The sequence below is a fragment of the Rousettus aegyptiacus genome, unplaced genomic scaffold (assembly GCF_014176215.1).
Source record: "Rousettus aegyptiacus isolate mRouAeg1 unplaced genomic scaffold, mRouAeg1.p scaffold_m13_p_12, whole genome shotgun sequence".
NCBI classification, from domain to species: domain Eukaryota; kingdom Metazoa; phylum Chordata; class Mammalia; order Chiroptera; family Pteropodidae; genus Rousettus; species Rousettus aegyptiacus.
In genome coordinates this window covers 63,658,016-63,679,974 of record NW_023416287.1, presented here as the reverse complement: position 1 = coordinate 63,679,974, position 21,959 = coordinate 63,658,016, and the positions used below count along the sequence as shown (strand labels likewise).

Sequence of the window (21,959 nt, the reverse complement as noted above, 5' to 3'; positions counted from 1 at the left end):
AACACAATGGCCACCTCAAATACTAGGTGATTTTAAGATGAGCTGTCTATGACAAATGGCACTGACAAGTCTTGCTTGAAGACAAGTTCTCATTTATCTTGTTAACATGTATGTAATGGGTTGTATCTGTCTGGCTAGATAAAAAGGTAAGATTTCTGTCTTTGCAATTTCTTTATGGGTTGCCTATGATGCACATCTCATTCCTGCGTAATGCTTATTCAATGACAAAATTGTTTACTTTCTCTTCTATCTTTATGGAGACTTTTTCTAGGTGTGCAGGTGATTGTGCTCTCGATTATATTTCCACGAGCTACCAATTAAAAAAAATAAACACAAAAACATACTTTCATTAAAAGGTAAGTAGAGAAGCTACAGTGGAATCCTGGAACTTGAAATACACAAAAGGCTGCAGGAAAAAAAGGAGCAGATGGGACTGAGAAAACAGAGCAAAAAGGGGTCTGTCTGCCTGCATCCAAGCCAAAGAAGAGATACCTGCAGGTTTTGCAGCAAAGAAAGTAAGGTTTATTAACGTTGTTAAGTCCCAAAAACACTTGGCTCCCCAGGTGTTCTTGGGAGTACAGATTATATAGGGAAAAATCAGGAGTTGTGGAAACCAAGGAAGTTGGGATCGAGGGTATTACGGTTGGACGATTGGGTGGGGGTGGAGCAATTGGTCACTGTGTCTGGTTCTGGAGTCAGCCAAGGCACCATCCAGTCAGGTTGCATGGCCAGTGGGGTTGTTCTGCCTCAATGGGCCTGGGCTGAAGCTCATCTAAAGCTGTTATTCTTAGTCTAACTGAAACCTATTGTCATCATGATTATAAACCTGAGGCTTGTTTAATCTTATGTTCTACGGCTTAATCATTAAAGGAGCTGTAATCCAAAGGAGTAAGAATAGGGGTGAGAAAAAACAAGTGAGTCACAATGCCATTGTCTGGGGAAAACCCACTTGAATTAGAAAAAAAAAACTATATTAAAGAAATGAAGTTTGTGTGTAGTATAATACCAAGATGGTAGGCTTAAGCTCGTCAGATGAATAACTGCTGGAAGTAGACTAAAACCTTCCATTAAACATCAGATATTGTTAGAATGAGTAAGTAAGAATTATCTATATATTTATAAGGAACGCACATAATAAATACATAGGCACAGACAGGTTGAGGGTAAAAATAACAAAGATATACTGTGCAAGCACTAAGCATAAGAAAGCTGGTGTGGCAGTATTAATGTTAAGTGAAGTTACAAGAGATAAAGAGAAGACATCCCAATAATGACTAAAGGGTGAATTCTTCAAGGAGACACAATAATCCTAAATGTGTTTTCTACCTAATAACGTAACACAGGTTCCAAAATACAGGAAGCAAAAGTAGAAGGAATTAAAGGAGAAATAGGCAAAGCCACAATCTGTTAGAGATTTTAACGCCCTTTCCTAGAAATTAATAGAAAAAGTAGACAAAACAATGACAGGATTTCGACAACACTATAATAGTGAAACCAAGAAATTTTGGCATGTTAAAGAATTAAGATTTAATTACCTGAAAGTGATCTGAAACACTTCATTTCTAGGTGATACTTGATAAGCAATGCTTTCTTGGATAGATTTTGACTTAGTGATGTTTGGAATAGAGTCCGTAGATTCATAAAATCACCTAAATTTGCTCTCATGTGCTACTTGGGGTGGGAGCCCTGGGGTCACAGAAATATAACAGTCTTCATGCTTTAGGTCTTGATGTGCCACATGCTAGTGTTGTGAAATGTTTATTAATGTGACATTACAGTATAGGCAGAAAAATCGATTTTTTCCCTTATAAACTATAATAAGGAATTAAAACTGTAACGAGCCTCTCAACATTGGTTGAATGATTCTAGCTCTGTGGGTCAGGTGTGTAGCTTTCTTCCATCAGCTCGACAGGTTCCTCCAATGTCACTTTCTGGACAGAAAGCAAACTTCAGTGTCCCTTAGGAACAAAGTTGCCAGGCTTGGCAACTAAATAGAGTGTGCAGTTAAATTTGAATTTCAGATAACAGATAACTTGTTTTTACTATGGGACATACTTACACTAAAAAAAAAAAAAAAAAGTCATTATTGATGTGAAACTCAAATTTAATTGGGCCTTCTTGTGTTTTACCTCACTTAGGAAGAGAAATATGCCCTTCCCAGGGGACTGGCTGAACCGGATGTTAGCAGTTCTACTGAAAATATCAAAGTCCATCAAACACCTGCCTTCAGGGAGCTGTCTCCTCCTCGAACAACCACCTACAGTCCTCGTAAACTATAAGGAAACAATAAAAAGATATGGGCAAAGAGTTGCTCTAAAGGTCATCTTTTTATTTAAATATTTTTATGATACATATACAAATATAATCTCCCAAGGAACAAATGTAAAAACAAATATAAATCGCACTTTCAGGAATAAAGAAAACCATTTAGAAGATGTGACACGTGACAGGCTAGGGGTTTCAAGCCTGCCCAAGGAGGAAGTTTAAGAGTAACTTTTGTTTGTTTGGAGTATTTAGGTCATTTTTACATTTCACCCAGTAGTGATATTCTTATCACCTACTTGGCAAAACACAACTAAGACTATAATGGGGGGGGGGGGAGGGCGGGGAGTGATGACACAAAGTAGAGAGTAAAAATTTTAGATTATAGAAGAGTGACCTTCACCTTGGCCATGAACTTATAGTGTCTAAAAATATCTGTCTTTTACCCATACATAGTGGGAGCAAAAAGTATCAATCTTTTGCATGTCACAATTCAAGTCAACAATATTTCTATAAATGTACTACAAAAATAAAGTTTTAAAGATTCATTTCCCTAAGCAAAATATCTTGAAAAGTCACAAAACAAGTCTTTAAATTTTATGAAAATTATTTCATTGTAGAGGATATTTGTATAAATTTTTACTGATATGCGCGTATACTTTGAAACATGAAATGGATTATTTTCTCAAGCAGCAATAAAAATACAGTCTGCTTAGTTGGTCAAAACATTCAAATCACTTTTCAAAAAAGGCAAAGATGGTGTACAAATTCATGTCCACTACATGATTAATATGTAGATAGCCATAACCAGCTAGTCAATTATCTTGAGACATGGAGTAAAATTATAATTTCAAACTCATAATTACAAAAATTATAGGGTCTTTCCATTTTTTTTTTTTTTGAAAGTGTAAGCAAAAGAGAGTGGCTTCTAAAATTCAGCTGAATTCCATGAATATTGATTTGACACCCGTGTAAGGCACTGAGGACAGACAGCATTAAAACAGGCACGATCCTTTCCACAGTGTACATAGTCTACTGGTTAATTTAGCTGTACCAAATTAGAAGATAATATATTCTGAGGTTTTATAAATAGTATATTATTACTATAAAAAGTGATTTTATATTTATGATTTTTCCCCCTGATTATTGACTGAATTGCAAGTATTCAGTATTTTTGTGATTACTGAAAAGGGAGGGTATGCTGCTATTTTTAGGGTCATACAACACACATACACATGCACAGAAACACATAATGGGTGTTCTTACATTGATGTTCCAAAACTCAGTCGCTCTAACACAGATTGAAAGGCCTTTAGTCTTAAGGAAAACAAATAAAATCAATCACCCAGACTATGCGCATCTCTTTGGATAAATGAGTGTTGATAATTTGCTAGGTACAGTAAAATACAAACTATAGAACAGCAATGTTAAACATTAATATGGTATGAAAAGAGGCCCGGTCAAGTTTTGTGGGTAGCTTCACTACATGTTAATTTGGTAAGTTCTCAGAAGCCAGATTTACTCTCTATTTAACTTGCTTTGTGAATATTGTCTGGCCATAACTCATTAAAAGGCACTTAAAGACACAGCATTGCCATTATGCCCTTGGTAAATTCTAGAGCATTTCTGAAGTACACTCCTGGAAGCTGAGACAGTGAGGTGTATTGTCTATTAGTGACTGAGAAAAATTTAATTTCTTATATGTGCCTCTTAAAGTTTGTAAGGCTCATGAAAAGGCAGGTCCATTGAAAACATGAAATTAATTACTTGGTTAAACTCTGGGTCAGACTGTGGCTGACTGTTTACGAGTAAGAATGCTGTACCGTGCTATGCTTCGAGACTCTGGTGGAAGATGTGGTTACAGCAGAGCTAGAAAGACCAGGTTCCTCCAAACCGAAATACGGTAGAGGGCCAGAAACCCCAGTTCCAGAAACCATGGTCTTTCTTGACGCCATAGAGGTTTCAGCAGGAATTTGGTAACTGGATTGCAGAGTGGAAGCAGGTGCTAGCACTCTTTCTGTCACTGTCACGTTCTGTCCTGCTGCTATACTGGGCATGGCTAGAGCGGGCTGCATACCTGAGGTAGGGGCAAGGAAGCTCTCTCTTTCCCTCACCATAACATAATGTTCATCTGGCAGATGCTGAATGCCTTCTAGAGGACCAGCTATGCCCCCATTAGGCTGCAGTACTCTCTCGGTAACCATGACATTACCTGTATTAGCATAATGCTGGTCTACCAAGGTGGAAGCTGGAGCATATATCCGCTCTGTCACAATAAGGCCCTGTGGCTGTGTAGGGCCCAGGATCACAGTGTTTGGTGGTGGCACAGTAGAGCTTGTGGCAAAGGAAGTTTCTGTCACTATAACGTTACCAGAAGCCAGTGGATCAGGGAGTGGAGTAACTACCTTTTGACCCTCCTTAGAAGATATAGAACTTTCAGAGACTGTTTCCTGAGTTATTTTCTCTGCATGTGCTTCACGTGAAGGTTTTGACACTTGAAAGCTACCAGAGGAGTAGGCATTCTCTAAATTAAGCCTACTTTGCTCGAAGAGTGACTGTGAAGCTGCCTCCAGACTCGTTTCTCTCAAGGGTTTTGGTCTCTGCTCGATTTCCATATCCATATCTATTTTTTGACCCAAGCAAACTTCAGCTAGTGTCTTGAATTTAAATTCTAAATCATCCAAGAACCGGTCATCTAGGTCTCCTTCAATAAAACTGCAGCAGCCAATGGAACCATGTAGAGATTCAGTTTCTTCCTGAGAATAAACCAGAAGGCAATCTTTGGCTATGTGATTGTCATCTTCCTCAGTATGAGAGGCAGCTTTCTAAAATGGAAATAAAAACAGAGGCATATAATTAGTGACACAACTTCATTTAAGAACAAGACTATATTCCTGCCCAAAATGTATAAGCCGAGTCTAAATGCAAGGAAATATTGGACAAACACAAATTGAAGGATGTTCTAAAATACAACTAGTCTGCATTCTTAAAAAAAAAAAAAAAATATATATATATATATATATATATATATAGTGAAAGATAAAAAAGGGAGAAGGGACTGTTTCAGATGAAAGGTGATTCAAATGTCATGACAACTAAATGAAGGACTCTGAACTGGGTCTGAGACAGGAAAAACATGGCTGTAGAAGACATTCTCGTGATAATTGGCTAAACTGATGTATGGAATGTGTCATTATTAAATCTCTAAATTTGTTCACTGTACGGTGGTAAGAGAATGTGTGTATGTGTGAGAGAGAGGGAACAGAAAAGCAAGTAGCGAATGGCTAAGTGATGATAATTGAGTAATCTAGGTAAAGAGTATATAGGAGTTCAAAATTTCTATCATTCTTGCAAATTTTCTGATAAGTTTGAAATGATTTCTGAAGTAAAAGTTGATCGCATTTACATAATCAAGACTGACTGGAGCGGATTAGTGCAGAGAAGAAAAACATATCAAAATAAAACAAACAGAGCACTGGAATGGAGCCTGGCACTGAGACAGAACAGGGGCAACGAGAAGTGGTTTTCCTCGATGATAACACATCACCACCTCCCTGTCGCGCTTAGGGTGGGCAGATGGTATGAAAGCAGAGAGTATGGAAGGAAATAGGAAGTGGGAAAGCACTCCAGAAATTTGCAACCATTTAGAAGAAAAGGAACAGAAATAAACTGGCTTCCATGGGAGGCCACACCCTCACTCCTCTCACGTGTCCTTCAGATGCCTGACACTCTGACTCTGCCCACGGGACACAGGGGCTTTGTTCTCAAGAAAGGCATCCAGCCCTGTTTCTACTTCCTAATTCCAGACATGAGCTTCCTGACTGTGTCAGATGATCTTTCCTGCAACTTTCCTCCTAATTTTTTGTGAACCACCTCAATAATGAAGCAAAGTACTCTCAATTCAGAAGACAAAATTTAAATGGACAAAATCGATTATGTTTTTTGGTCACATATTCTCAAGTCTGCTCCTGCAGAGGGATTGTACTTTCTGACCCACTGACATCTGGCTTGGTCATGTGACTTGCTCTGGCCAATAAAATCTGAATGTAGAAGAAGGTAATGGCTTTAGAAGCCACTGCCTGGTTCTGCGTTGCTATGTTCTCTGTGCCCCAAGGATGGCAGCTTCTCAGGTACAATCTGCTCTCTTGGCATCTTGGAATGAAGACAATGTGGAGAAAATCAGAGGTGCATCAACTGGCAAAAACATGAATGTGAAAAATAACCTTTGCAAGTAATATTGTGGAGTCACTTGTGCCTACGACATAGTTTAGCTGACTGACTGGTACAATGGGTCATGTCTCTCTCTCCTTATTACCTGTAAGCATTCTCTTAAAAAAAAAAAAATAAGTCCCACCAAATCCGAGACAATGATTACCCTAAAAACACCATAGTCACATATAAATGTTTCCTCCCCCCATACATAAAAACCAACCCTTACCTCAGTGAAATAACTTCTTAAGAATTCCTCATTCACTGCAACAGCAGCTGCTCGAGCTCCAGCCATGCCTCTGGAAGCCCCTGTGGCTCTTGTGGTTCTCATGGTTTCGCTGCCTGTGATGGCTCCCATTGCCCCTGCAGCCTGGGTGGTTCCTCCAGAAAGAATGCTTCTGTGTTCTTCCCATCTTCCGTCCATCTCAGACATCTCATGCAGCACTTTGGTAAAGGAACCAGAGCCGTTTCCTTTCATGGTGGTTTCTTTGGCTGTCATACCGCCTACTCCACCGCCCACTGCTTCATGCTCTCTGTGATCTGTTGCCAGAAACGATGGCACCAGCTGTGAGAGCAAATATAGTTGAGAACTGAGTCAGAAGGATGAAGGGTCATTGTGGTTGATAGAAGGATTTGAGCTAAGTGGCATATGAAGGGAATATTTCCACAGAGGCAAACTAGGAAAAATGTTTTGTTTGGGTTGAATAGCTTCTTTTCAAGACTTCTGAGGAGATCCATTCTACCTTTTTGTTTTGTTAGATGATTATAACCCAAGGAGAAAACAAAAATTAGTTAAACATGGTCTCGGCTCATTTGCTCTATTGGCACCAATGGCCTTTCAACTTTCTTCTAGAGTTTACTGCCTTCCTTATGGTTATAGAACCATTATTATTTTTTTTTTTAGCTGGACATATGGCCACCCCCAAAAAAGACTATATTTTCAGTCTTCCATTGCTACTAGAAATATCCAACTGACTAAGTTCTGGTTAATATGATTTGAAGCAGAAATGGAAGTGTTCTTCGAGAGTGGTTCTTCACTTTTCTCCTAGTTGCTTTTTGAAATGTGGAGACAGCTAGTATTTAGAGGGTGAAGACAGCAGGGAATGGAACTCATCCATGGAGGAACAACATGGAAAAAGGAGCCATATTGTGAGGAATCATCACATTGGTCCTGGCTGCCCACATATATATTTAAGCCACTGTCATTCTGAGTTCTCTGACACTTGCTGCTAAATCATATTGTTAGACAGGATGCTAACTTCACCCTGGGAGATCCAGGATGAAGATGCAGTTAAGAGACAATGGGAGATGGTTATGAAGTAGGAGATGAGTGGATTCTGCAACATTTTACAATTATTATTGTAAAAATATGGGGTGGTGGGCTTAACGCTGCCAACCCTAGGTATTGAGGGAAATGGAAATGCAGAAACACCTAGTTGTGAAAGGCTGCCTATTTAATATTGAGACACAAATTTCCATCCTAAATTCCTACACACTGTTGCCTTCTCTAACCTTTGTTCTACATTCCTGTGTCACTACCTTACCCTTTTTCTATATTCTCTAAAACACAGGACCTGTCACAATAGAGCAAAACCACCTCAACTGTGCCCTGGCAATGAACACAAAATATATTGTCATTCAAAGGCATGTGAATAAAATCTGTAATGACCACTTTACTCTCTTATGACCTAAAATGTTAGAAACACATCCCAAGGCCTGTTTAAAATCGGAAAAGAAGACAAGTCCCACTGACATCTGATAACCTGACCTTGTCTTCAGGTGGCGCCCCTTCATTATTCCAAGGATGCAGCATCTCTATGGTGCCAGGAATGGGAGCAAAGCCTTTGGCACTATCTCCGCAATGGCACATCAGCAGTAAAAGTGGTACAACTGGGCAGAAACAAAATTGAGTACAGAGAAGGTTAGTCCTGACACATTTCTAAATCTATGTTGCATAATTTTTGAATTTGCATATCACTTCCTGGATTTCAGTCTTCCCTTATTTACAGTCCTATTTAAAATTTTTCTTTTCTTTATCTCAATCTGACCTTACCAAGCTTGTCTTGGGAGAGTCATACCAAAGTCTACAGGCAGGACGAGGGAGTCTTACAGAATCAGAGGCCTTGTCCATTATAAAGAGGCTGTGTGTGGTTACTGAGTGGAACACCGAGACGTGATTCTATAGTAACCAAATCATCGAAAGCAACTTAAAGACAATTTTAACCACTTTACTTTTTCATATAAAAAAATTCACTACTATATGTGCATGTGTGTATAAAAAGATCAAAAGCTCCTAAGGATAGGATAGAAAAATTTTAATACATCCAGTATTTTAGAACATTGGAACTTCTATAATACTTTATCACTTCACCCTAGAGTAGAATTTGGCAGAAGGCATGGGGTTCAAATTAACCCTCAAATTACTTGAGTACTGTTTTTTTAAAATGATTCTACATTAAAAACCGTTAGAATAGATATAACACTTCATCTAGAATTCAATAGAATTTCAGAGCTCCCTCTTTAAATTTTATTCTACTTCCAGGAAGAAGTGAGAGGGCCAGTGCCGGCCTCTTGATCAAGGTAGTTAAGAATTAACTACACCTGCAAGTAATCCACCGCAAATAAGGTTTTATGGCCACTCTCATTTGGCAGTTTCCAATGATGAAATGACTACTCCCTAGAATCCTTTTTAGGTAAAATAATTGACAGCACAGTCACTATAGCTACTATGAGTAATAAAAAGATTGAAATCAGCCAGCGGCAATTCAACAATTTGTAGAAATCAAATAAATGTTTATTAAGTGTCTACCAAGTGCCAAGTACCACAATAGGCCCTGAAGAATCTGAGATAAGAAGGCAGTGCAAGGAATCTCCAGGTAAAAGATGTAGTCCCAGCTCCAGTATCTCCCTACAAACTTGGTAAACTGCGACAAGTCATTTACTGTTATGTGTCTGTATTTTTTACCTATAAAATACATGATGGCATAAAAGTGTACTGTAAACTGTTGAGTGCTGTGCTAATGCCTTTGACAAGCTCCTCCTCTGTCAGTGAAATAGCTGAGGCTGCCTCGAAGGTGGTCCTCTGCCTATGTTCAGTGGTCAAGTGGAGTGGTACATCACATGACCCCAGGCTGCAGTACTTTGTTCTTTCATGAAAGGAAACCTGAGGTCTTCAGAGGGCATGCACGGAAGGCAGGACTGGTATCATTGTCAGGAACCATAGAAGTGCTCAGAGGGTCTCACTACTATTGGCTCAGGGGAAGAGGCAAGCAGAGGGTTTGGGAGGCGAAGCTCTGACAATATAAATGTGTGAAGCAAGGGCTGTTGGAATAACCTTGTACCCATAATCCAAATTCATGCAACAAATCTTTTCTGAGCATCTCCTATGGGTAAGGCACTGTTCTAGGCACTGGGCAGGGGAGAAGAGACAACAACTTCCCTCACAGAGCTCATCAAAATGGGGTTACCAACAAGGTTTATGTTAAAAGGTGTTTGAAGAGCATGTAAAATAACCTTGATTATTTAAAGGAGGAAAGGATACATTTTCATACAACAAAATTTTGAGAAGCACTATAATAACCTTCACAGAATAAGTGTAAAGAAATCAAGGAGTCCTACAGTAACAAAATACTAGTAGTATCCTTAATTACTTAAAGAACTAAAGAGTAACTATAATATACTTACGTAGCAAGAGCAAAAAGGCAAAAATTATTAGTGCAATTGCTGCGGGTCCCAGGCCAACATAGGAGTCATGCAGGGCTTCCACACAACCACTGCCATCCAGACACTTACAAACTGTGAGTGTAAGGATCTGCTTTTCAGGGCAACTGAAGCCCTGATTATCTGAAATCAGGAACTGAATTTCACTTCTCCCAAACTTTTGTTCATTTTGTTCATTTTGTTCATTTTGTTGTAGTAGTATACTGGTACCTATTAAGGTAAGAGGCAAAAAGAAATAAAGATGAATGGTTACCTTTTCCTGTAATCAAAATTACAGGAACATTCTTTAATTGCTAATAATATTTAGCTCCGGTTAGAAGCTTTATTCTTCCTTAATTTCGCTATCGAATTCACTCTGTGTGCTTGATAAAATCAGTCCAGATACTCCAAATGTGCAGGTTAATAGCAAAAGATCAGTTTTCTGATGATTAATTTTAACAAGTGTGTGTCCACCAAATGCTAGGAATTATACACTGGCAATATAGTGACAAACGTCATGAGTTAAATGACATTTCCATTGAATAACCTTAATTTTACCATTTCTTTAAAAAAAATTTTAAGGCACTTTTCAATCCTAGAAGAGCATAATTAATCCCCATAGTACCCATCCTCAGCTTTAACATTATTCAAAGCCTCTTAAAGTGATTGTAAAAAATTTTAGGCTTAAAATACAATACACCTGTAAATTAAGATAAACTTGGGTATTATATTTGAAAATTTTCTTAAATCAACTAACTATTTAGAACAAAATTATCTTCTGGATAGGTTTTTGTACATTCCAAACCACTGGGAAGGGCACGCAAAAGCTCCCATCAACAAGAGAGATATGTCTGAGATATAAATATATGCACATGGCCATCTGGTATGGAAGGATCAGAGAGACCCTTCTTCATGTTGTGTCCATTACTCATCAGCTTTATGACCTTGAGCACGCTGCTTAACTCTAGTTAAGCCAAGGTTTCTTCAGCTGTAATGTGGGAATAATGCTATGGACTAAAGATTAAATGAGATAATACATATGATTATATGTTATGATTTTGCTTACTTTCTTCGTGTACTACTTTCCATTTTTTTGACATTCCAGTCGGTGTGTCAACAATGACGAAAGTGAAAGGGTCACTGTTGGGGTACCCATCCAGGTCCTCCGCAGTCACGTTCACATACTGCCTGTCATCACAGATACTTTGCACTGGGTTGACCAGCGTGGGACAATTGTCATTGATGTCTTCAACAGTAATAACAACAGTGCCAGTGATGGTTTTTCTAGGAGTATCTTAAAAATAAGAAAAAATATGAATACCAGGTGCTATAGGCATTAAAAAAAATAAAAAATATATATATTTTGGTTATATTGCTGACAATGAACATAGCTTGAATTATCTTGCAATTTTGGCAAGGAGGAGGTACTAACAAATTAGGATATTTCCTATCCTAGATGTTTTCATATTCATATCAAGTAATGTCTTTTAATCCACTAAATAAGTAGAAATGTGAAGGTTCACCTATTTAGAGAACTTTGGTTTTTCTACAAGATCAAAATGAAGGTCTCTGATATTGGAAAATAACATCAAAATACATATAACCAAGAAAAATATCTATTTAATAACTTACCTTCTGATACAGCCAAAATCTTTACAGTGTATGTACCATTTTGAACATATCTGGATTCAAAATCAGGAACTTTTACAAGTTTAATTTCAGATGTGACAGAATTTACAGAGACCCAACTGTCTATATCTTCCAATTTGCTGTATCTGTTATAAAACAAATATAAAATTAACTTTGAATTCTGGATAAATTGAGAATCTCTAATATCTACAACTTTTTAAAATTTAATTTTTGTTTCATTGTAGATGTTCTTGTTATAGGCATTAGTTTGGGATGTTTTTAAATTCTTGAAACTATCCTAAAAGCCCCTCTCTTTACTGCATATCACACTTATTTTGGAACCTTCCCTAACCCTGTGACATACCCAAGGCATATGCAAGGGCGACCATTGCTTGGCTACTAACCCCAGAGGTTCGCAAGTTACTCTGTAGTCTGCCCTACAGCCTTCAATCTAGTCTCCCTTAAATTTGGGGTAAAGCTTTGGAGAATAACTTTGTTACCCAATGAGAACTGCAGGAGAAAAATAGTCTTATGTCCTACTATATGATGGCATGTTATTAATATTTTAAAATATCAGTTTTAAAAGTCAATGACTGACTTTAATGGAAGTACTTTAACATTTTGGGATAATGTTGATTGTCATGACAATATGCTTCTTTCAGTTAGAAACATTTAAACAAGAAAGTGCTGATTAAGTGACTCCTGGGTTTGTTCCCTCAAAGCAAGAATTAGTATGGAAAGAGATAACTTTGGGGAGGGCAAGAACTTTCATATTATGTGTTCAGAAATGTATGTAATTTAATACCATAGAGTTTAAATACAACCGAATACAAATAGAAACTAAACATATGAATATATGTCGTTTGATCAATCAGATTGATAATTTATTTTCTATTAAGTAGCTGTGTGGGTACATAGGGAAGAATGGCTAATTTATAGCAATGTTCATTTATTATGCTATTTAAAAAATTTCAATTATATACTTTAGCTAATTTTTTTTGCCTTTTAATATTTCTATCAGTAAATCATAATACATTTGGATTTTCACAAGTATTTCTGAATTTCATGTCTGGAATTTTAAGGCCTGGACTTAGTTGCTGTCAATGGTTTTCTACATTCATATATAAATAAAATAATAAAATAATAAAGGTAGAGTCTTGGTAATAAGAATCACATTTCACATGGAATATTGTATATGATCTCGCTGAAGGAATTTTCTCTTCTCTTATAGTAAAAATTAGACACTGTTCAAAGTAGGATGACAGCTCATATGTTATGTCAAATATCCATAAACCATTAATGCATATGAATAATCAGTAAAATAGTAAATTATGAGAAGTCAAGGGAATAATTCTTCTGCTGTCCTTGTCAGCATTTCTAAATAGAAAGCACTAATTAGTCAGGTGAACATTAGAAAATTATTTAACTTAGCTGTGCATCTCATTCTTTATCTGTAAAATAGTAGGTTTGAATTGATCTTTAAGATCTTTCTCCTTCTAAACTTCTGTAACTGCATCCTAAAGAAGAAAATACTTTTGAAAAACAAACGCAGTTCATTATTTTTCTAGGTAGAACATATAATCTTTTGATATATTTATCATCCTTAATAAAAATAGTAACTAAAATTAAATAGGTGGGAAAGAAAAGTTTCAATAGATAGCCACAGTATTATTGGAGGATAATTAGTTAGGAAGTTTAAGACTCTAAGTGGATGGCAGTGAGAAATTATCATATAGAGCATTCTTCTTCAATTCTGGGGATTCAGTTAGAAACTGCCTTGTTAGGTTTTGGAGTCGTGGAAATAGAAACTAGAATACAAAACCCAAGGAAAGAAGTGCTGGTTTCTGCAGGAATGGTGGGCAAAAAAGGGTCATCAAGACATTGCAGAAAACATGGCGGAAGCTATTTGTTAATATTATTTTGAGTAAAGGTTATTTGCTACTATTGGCTGATGAATTCCATTAAAAGAAGAGTCACTAAAAGGAAAGAGATTGTTGAAAAGCTTTTTCATATTCCCATTCCAATTCTCACTCTGACCAACTAGGCATGTAAATCTAATGTTTTATAAAGTGTTGGCACCCAGGGACACTAAGGTAAGTGTCCTTACCCAAGCATAAGAACAGTCAAGCAACCAAATGACTCCGACAGCAGGAAAACAGAGGCCGTGTATCTGGGTGGGGCTCCTTTGAATTCAACCATAATTATTGTGACTGAGTTCCACAAATAGTTCTGTAGAGACCTGTCTTTCCATGGCACATCTCTGAGATCTAATGTAAATTTACTTCAAACATTTAAATGTATCATGCAAACCTAAGGCATCACTGCAAAAGGAGTACAATCCAGTTCCTTCTAGCACAGTGGCAGCATCTAGAAGGTCCTCGAATGTATTTTAAATAAAGATTATCACGACCAAGACACACATAAAAGGTTCATCAATCCCAGAACCAAGTAACATGGTTCAAATGAAGATTAATTTCTAAGATTTATGTGCAAATGAAACTGGTTTCTCCACATTAAAACACATTATGCAACTATTTCTCTAAACTTGTGTAAAGTGGAATTTGCAACAAAATTTGCTGCTTTCTTACTTTGAATACTTTCAGGAACTAAGACAGATTGTAGAAAGTTTCTTTCTGAACTTTCTCTCTGTTGCTTTTTAGCCTTGAGCCAGAATTGTTTTGAGGCGAGAAACGAGCTTCTGCCTCAAACTCGGGTGGTAGAAATAAGGAAGACTGGGGAAGTTTCTCTCTGCCTCTCAGTTGCAAGCATGACTCCGGATAATTTCATCTACAGACCTTTGGAAAACTATACTTCTAGGTAGCAAGAAATGAACTGTTCAAATTTCATTATGATTTTTTTTTTAATATAGGCATTTAATAAAAAATGAGGAAATCTATTCATAACTATCTCTTACTTTACGTGGGCTAGTTGTCCGGTGTCTTCGTCAAAAGCTTGAAATTTTCCAATTATTTGGCTTTGGCTTGATATATCCATGTTCTCACTAATGCGAACTGAGATTGTACTGCTTTTGAAATAAATGCCTTCTTTCACATTTTTCACTTTTACTTTGATGGGAATGAACGTAGGCTTATATTTACTCTTAACTGACTTGTGAAAAGGTGCTTTATTAGTGACAATAATGCTTAGGTCAAGTTGCTTCATTTCTTCATAATCTAATTCCTAGAAAGGCAAAAACAAAGGAAATCTTTCAAATGAGAAAAAAACTCGAACACACATAGAACATACACACATCCACACACGAGTCATTTTAATGTGGTACATAATTTAACGCATGGGAAATACAGCAGCACTGACTGTTTTAGCTCATATAGATAACATGCAATTAAAAAGTCTGCAATTTGGATATTTATAAATGTCAAGGATGATCAGGAAACATCTCCAAGTTATTTTTTAAAGGTCAAAATCATTGAAAAAAAATTAATTTTTACAATTCGAAGTAATTTTTTTATCGATGGAAAACAAGTTAATGGACATTCGCTATAAGTTAATATCCTCTAAAATGTGTTTCGTGGGTTTGTCCTGGTGAAAAGGCAACATAAATAGTAGAGACACTGTCAGCTGCCTCCTTAATATGGACTTTCACTGCACATTAGCATATCAGAAAACTGAGACCTTCTGGAGCACAGACAATTGTTTCACTTTGTTAAACCCAAGGGTTTTCAAATTTGTTTAAACAAAGAACCTACTCTTCTCCTTTTTGGTATAATAATATCTATTAATATCTGGTTTGCCATTAATGCCATAAAGATTAACCTTTGTCCAAACATTCTGTTCCTTGTGAATTGTGGTATTTATAAAGTATATTTGCTATAATCAGTTTATCACTGTAGACACATTTTATGTTTGGGGCTCAAAATATATCCGTTTCCTCCTCTGTACCAACTTTACCCATTCCAGTTTTGAACACTAAGTACTTACCTTAAGAAGGGTCATGATTCCTTCATTAGTTTGAGTATCAGTTTCTATGCGGAAATATCCCCTTTCATTTCCTGATGCAAATGTAAAATTTGCTAACCAATTATCAGAGCCTATTTCATCTGCATCAAACACTTTTATGCGCATAACTTCTACATTGGCTTGATTTTCTTCAACTGTCCCTTCATACTGCAAAACACAAACACAGAATTTTTACTTTAATATAACACAAACATAGCGATATATTTTAGGTGAGACCAAAATAGGAATAAGTAGACTCATTTGTTATAAAAATAATAGTTACCATTTCATTCTCCACTACAGGTATATTGTCGTTGACATCCAAAATACGAATCTGGACTTGAGCTTGTTTTACTGGTTTATCAGTTATTTGTCCATTGCCGTCTCTTGCTTCTACTGTTAAAGCATAGCTGCTGTGTTCCTGCAGGGCAATGAGAAACATCCACCTGGGGTGAAAATGAACTGCTCTCAAAAATGTCTTTCTGGTTTTAGTTCATTTTATCATCAATAGAATAAACCACAGTATGTTTTATTCATTATAAATAAGTTTTATGATCTGCTGTTATTCATGTGAACATATCAGAGCTTTTCTAGAAGGGAAGAAAAACCTGGAGGAACTGTTGACAGTTAAATTCTTAAACATGTCATTGGTGGTATTATCAGATGAGTCTCTCCTTTAAACAGCTTGTGCACAGAAGAATGCTCTTTAAAATGTAGTTTGTTCTACCCTGGAAGTGATGGTACGACTATAGGAATTGGTTTTTTCTACATCACACTTCATTTTCAGCTAATAGCTATGCTAAGAAGACCTAGTCCCCAAGAAAAGGGGCTTAGTGAAGGCAAAGCTTGGTGAACTTTGTCCGGACAGCCTGAGAGATATGATTCTTCGAGAATATGTTTTCGAGAACAAGGTCTCAGATGTTACTCCACATTGAACCCTTCTTTTTTCATGGTACCCTTACAGTGGCTCTAGTTAATGTGGCTGGAGTTTAAGAAGGAGCTGGACAACCAGTGCCAATGCATGGGGGTCCTGTGCGGGGTAGAACTGCTCAAAGGCAGAACAGAAGAGGTCCTAGAGCCAGCTGCCTGGGTTCCAGTTCTGGCTTTGTCACTAATTAGCTGTATTCGATACTCTTAATCCCTTTGACCCTCAATTTCTTTCTGTGTGAAATGAAGGATAATTGGATCTGTCTCACAGGGTTTCTAGGTGGATTAAATGAGTTAATATATACAAAAGGTTTGGAATGGCACCTGGCACATAACAAATGCCCAATAAGTGACAGGCATTATTATTGGCTAAACTTTCCATACTTTAGAGACAGCAGCTTATTAAAAAAAAAAATCACACACTACTTCAAAATAATACTTTCACATGCTAATTTTATGTAAAAAGGTTTAGAGTAGAATTTTAAGAGTAATAAAATTCTTTAATTTTACAAAGATCTTGATAGGAACATTGAGCACAATCCTCTCCCTCTCTGGGTAGTAAAATAATTTTTGCACGTAGTACAAAATATATGGACTACACTTTGATGGTGACTTATATTTGATGACAATACAATGCTTTTATGAACATCAACATTTTTCTCATGAGCACTGTTAAAACCTTCATGTATGTAGCATTAAAAAAAATCTAGCTCCCTTCTTCATCTAAAATTTTCCCTGAGTTAGAAATAAAAAAAGTGAAATGTTTGAGAGAACAGCTTTCCTAGGAAATCTATTCAAATTTTTCTCCAAATTGAGATTTACAATAATTTTTCCTTTACAAATAGTTCTATTACCCTAAATGGGGCTATTTTCATCTTTTTTCCCTTCTTCTGTATATGTATTTACCATAGAGGAGACTCCTGGTGTTTCATTCCAAAACCACAAATTATGGGCCACTGCTTTACAACTCTCTAGCAAGCAGAATCCTGACTGGAGAGGCCTTAGATGAGCACTGTCCTTATGTAATTTTAAATTTTCCATCAGCTGTACTTAAAACAGTACTAATCTTTTTTTTTTATATTAATTATCACCGATTGGGTGATGATTTTATCTTATAGTACATCTCAATTTGGACTAGTCACATTTTAAGTGCTCAATGACCACATATAGTTGATGGCTACCATACAGGACAGCACATCCCACGAGAAGGTAATTCCAAGAGTATCCTATAGATGAGGAATATACAACAAAGAAGGAAAATTAGAAAAGGAATAAAGAGAGAGGAGAACCTTCAAGAAAGAAAAAAGGAGAGTTTAAAAGATGAGCAACATAAAATATTAATTTACCTCTCTGTCCAAGGTAATACTGGTTGTATAAACCTCTCCTGTATCTTTATTCAAGTAGAACACTGGAGGATAAGGAGGCTCCTGAGATACAATTCTATAGGAAATTTTGGAATTCAAAGTATTGGGTTCATCTGCATCTGTTGCGGTGATTTTCATCACAAGTGTATCTGGCATTAGAAAGAGGTGTCCAAAGTGAAACTCAACTTTAAGCACACTCACATACATTATTTTTTTATTTACAATTTCAGCTTATTCCAAAAAGGATCACAGTACTTATCAAAATTAGTTTACCAAAGTAAAAAAAAAAAAAAAAAAAAATGAATTCGGGGAGGAAATAAGTGGGAATGGAATACAGTAGTAGAAAAAACAAATGAGGGCAGGCCAAGGTTAGTACACACAATTCTTAAGGCGAAGTCCTGAACACCTGCTACAGGAGGGCCACAAATTTATTATTTACTTATAATAGTTCAAATAACCAATACAAAGCAAGAAGAATGAACAGATATAAATAAGTACTTGTTAAAATATAAACAATTCAGGAGAAATACAGCTATTCTTTACACTATGATCAAAGAGCAATCTCTCTTGCGTCTTCATATAGAGCACTGGATTAAACATTGTCAATAAACCTAACAGTAGAAATAATATATGTCAAAGATCAGCAAACTACTATCAGTGGGCCAAAGCCAGCCAAGCCATCTATTTCTGTAAATAAAGTTTTACTGGAACCTGGCCACAGCTATTTGTTCTCGCAGAATTGTTGCTATAGAGACCTAATGTGTCACATCAATCTACCATATCTGTTCTGAGGGTAAAAAAAATGCTATATAAAATCTTTTGAACTTATCACAAAAACAAACAAACAAACAAAAAAACAGTTCCAAACCTAAAGCAAAAGATTTGTTACTATTTGTCCTATGGTTAATACTCAGCTTCCATTAAGATAGAGGATTTAGTGTTCAGTTACACAATGGGGTTAAGCTGACCTTGGGTGTTCATTTATAAAAATAATAGATTCTTACGTGCTGCACTCAATTCTTCAACAGACCCAACAAAGACATCTTGCGTGAATACTGGCTCGTTGTCATTGATATCGAGAACTTTAATGCGGAGTTCCAATGGTTTCTCTAAGCTGTTTCCTTGTTCATCCAAAGCGTAACCAATTAGCTGAAATCATGACATAAACAATAGAGATTAGATTTAAGCTAAGGTAGTTAAACTACCAGCATCAAAAAAAAAAAAAAAAAAAAAAGGTAAAATAAATCATAACTATTACTAAAAAACACCCCTACAAACTAATAAATGTAAATTTGTTCTTCTTACCAGAAAAAACGGTGTTTCTTCTCGATCAAGAATGCTGGTCACGTTCAGTTCTCCATTGTCTTTATTAAACACAAACACACCAAAAGGTGGCTCTGTGATCCCTTTTCCAGTGTATTTGTATGTAATTTTTATTCCTCTTTCTTCTGCAATATCAGAATGTATCTAACATGAAAATAACAAGGGAACGTCTCAAGTTAAACTCTCCATAACTTACATGTCAACATTTTTAATGGAAAACGTCCCTCTGAAGGTGTCACGATGTTCACAGAAGGGAGGTTGAACACAAGAGCTCAAGAGCAGATGTGCTGGCATCAGAGAACCTGGGTTCAAATCCTGTTTCAGTCACTCGCTAGTTACATGATACTAAGAGTTACTTAACCTCTCTGTGCCTCAGTGTTCTTATTCGTAAAGCCAAGAGGTACTACTGCCTACCTCTTAGGGTTGTGGTGAAGTTAAAATATTGTTGAAGGTATATCCTGTGGGGGGTAGATTTTAAATTTAGCATAGAAGGTAAAAACTGCAGTCAAAATCACCTTCATAAATCCAATTGATCATCTGGAAAGTATGAACAAGGAATAACACTTCCACAGAAGGATTAAAACAGTCAAGTGCCTTCCCTGCTTAGAATACTTCAGCAAATTAATGTTTCTAACCTGCTCGGTCTTCTAGGTCTTCTGGACTTATAATCTTCATCCTCTATAAATAATTTTACTTATATCTCTAATTCTTCACTAGTAAATGTGTCTCTGTGGCCCCCTATTAGTTCCTCAACTTTCTCCTTCAGACATCATTGAAGCCATCACCACTCACCCACTCGATCAGTTCTTTGTCCTGAAACCTTAGAACACTTTCTTCCCATGGGTTTCCCAACATGCACTGGGGCTAGGGAGTTGCTGCTGAGAATAACCAAGGGGACAGCAGATGGGGTCTCCGACCTCCTGCTACACCTACTCTGCTCCTGGAGTAGAACGGTCAACCAGAGCAGTCCCACAATTACATGTAACTGAGTTTCTGTGTCTCTGTCTGCCTAGTTGTTTGTCTTTCTCTGTGCTTCTGTCTGTCTCTTTTTTTTTCACCAAGTATATGCATATACACATGTGAATATATATGTATATGTTATAATATTTATAAAAATATTCTATATTTTTAATGATTATGTGTATTACAGAATTGTACTTATGTTCAGAATAAAATAAAACTGCATGTGGACATAACTGTTGGTTTGTGTATATATACGTATGCACATAAAAGCATAAAAGTATATACACACTATGTATTTCATAAGATCTGGAAGATGCTAAACTGTTGACAATATTACCTCTAGACAGAGAATTTGGAAAGTTGGGGAAATTGAAAAATGATCTTTTGCTTTTTATATAAATTTTACTCTTAACAACTTGTATAATTAAAATCAGTGAGAAGAATAGTTAATGCTTATTGAACCCCAAAGAATCAATGCATTTTAGGGTAATCTATTAGAAGGTGTGAATGACTCAGCTATCTCAGAAATCCAAAGCAAACCCAAACAAAAAACGTAACTGCTTGTATATATGTTATTTTGTAAACCTATAATTAAAATTTTGGTTTTTAAAAGGCTTTTATATAATAACATGTTGCTGGAAAGGAAATTGCATTCTTCTGTTCTATAGCTGCTCTTTCTTTTAAGAGGCTCTTCACGTATGACATTTATAAGATTGAAAAGATGGAAACTTGGATATGAACACTTATTTATTCATACACGTGTTGTCTGAGCACCTACTGAATGTTGGCATTGCTCAGGGCACAGGGCATGAGCTGTGAGCCTCAGGACAAAGCCCCTATCCTCGGGGAGCTTATGTTCTTCTGAAGGAGCCATATAACAAGCAAGTCAGGCAGGAGACAATGTTTTGGAGTGGACTGTGCTATAATCCTAGCAGAATGGAAGTATGGGACACAGACCGGAAACTCTTTTAGGAGACACTTGGGCAGAGGCTTGATGTAGAGAGATAGTGCAAAAACCTGTGGAGAGGGGATTCCAGGCAGAGGAAGCAGTAAGTGCAAAGGGTGAGAGGCTGGAATGAGCTTGTGTTGGTTTAGGGGTGTAGCAGAGTGGGGGATGTGAGGTGATAGGAGCTGAGGTCAGAGAGGAGGAGGTCATGGCCAATAAATCCCCAAGAGATCTTATAGGCCAGGGTACAGAGTTTATTACTTTTACTGCAGCAGAAAGCTATTGAAATGGTCTCACTAAAGGGGCGAACATGCTTTCATTTTTCTTTTCAAAGGATCATTCTGGCTGCTTTTGGGAGACTGAACTGTGGGGGATAGGGTGGGAGCTGGCAAGAGTGAAAGCAGAAATACAATGTCAGGGAGGTCTTTTGGTAATACAGCTCAGAAATGATGCTGACTTGGACTAGGGGGCCGGCAGTGGGGAGAAATGAGTAGACCTGAAATATACTTTGGGGGTGGAACTGATAGTACTTGCTACATTTTTGAAAAACTGGATGGAAATATAATGCCACTTACCGAAATGGGCAGAATTTATGAAGAATAGCTTTAGGGGGAAAATCAAGGGTTCAGGTTTGCGCATGCTAAGTCTGAGATATTACCATACAATTTATCAAAAAATAG

At 36.8% G+C, this 21,959-nt stretch overlaps 1 protein-coding gene across 1 annotated transcript in view; it reads right to left on the bottom strand.

Moving 5' to 3' along the window:
- Window positions 1-2,334: 2,334 nt before the first annotated feature.
- Window positions 2,335-21,959, bottom strand: part of DSG2 (desmoglein 2) — a 36,342-nt gene continuing 16,717 nt past the window's right edge. The window contains exons 4-15 of the mRNA XM_016131204.2: window positions 19,353-19,514; window positions 19,052-19,196; window positions 18,030-18,196; window positions 16,040-16,177; window positions 15,739-15,924; window positions 14,714-14,979; window positions 11,803-11,945; window positions 11,237-11,464; window positions 10,156-10,401; window positions 8,240-8,361; window positions 6,701-7,036; window positions 2,335-5,087 (exon numbers count right to left, since the gene is read on the bottom strand). Of these exons, the coding sequence (XP_015986690.2) occupies window positions 4,065-5,087; window positions 6,701-7,036; window positions 8,240-8,361; window positions 10,156-10,401; window positions 11,237-11,464; window positions 11,803-11,945; window positions 14,714-14,979; window positions 15,739-15,924; window positions 16,040-16,177; window positions 18,030-18,196; window positions 19,052-19,196; window positions 19,353-19,514 (3,162 nt within the window). The 3' untranslated portion in view covers window positions 2,335-4,064. The remainder of the gene's footprint in view (window positions 5,088-6,700; window positions 7,037-8,239; window positions 8,362-10,155; window positions 10,402-11,236; window positions 11,465-11,802; window positions 11,946-14,713; window positions 14,980-15,738; window positions 15,925-16,039; window positions 16,178-18,029; window positions 18,197-19,051; window positions 19,197-19,352; window positions 19,515-21,959) is intronic.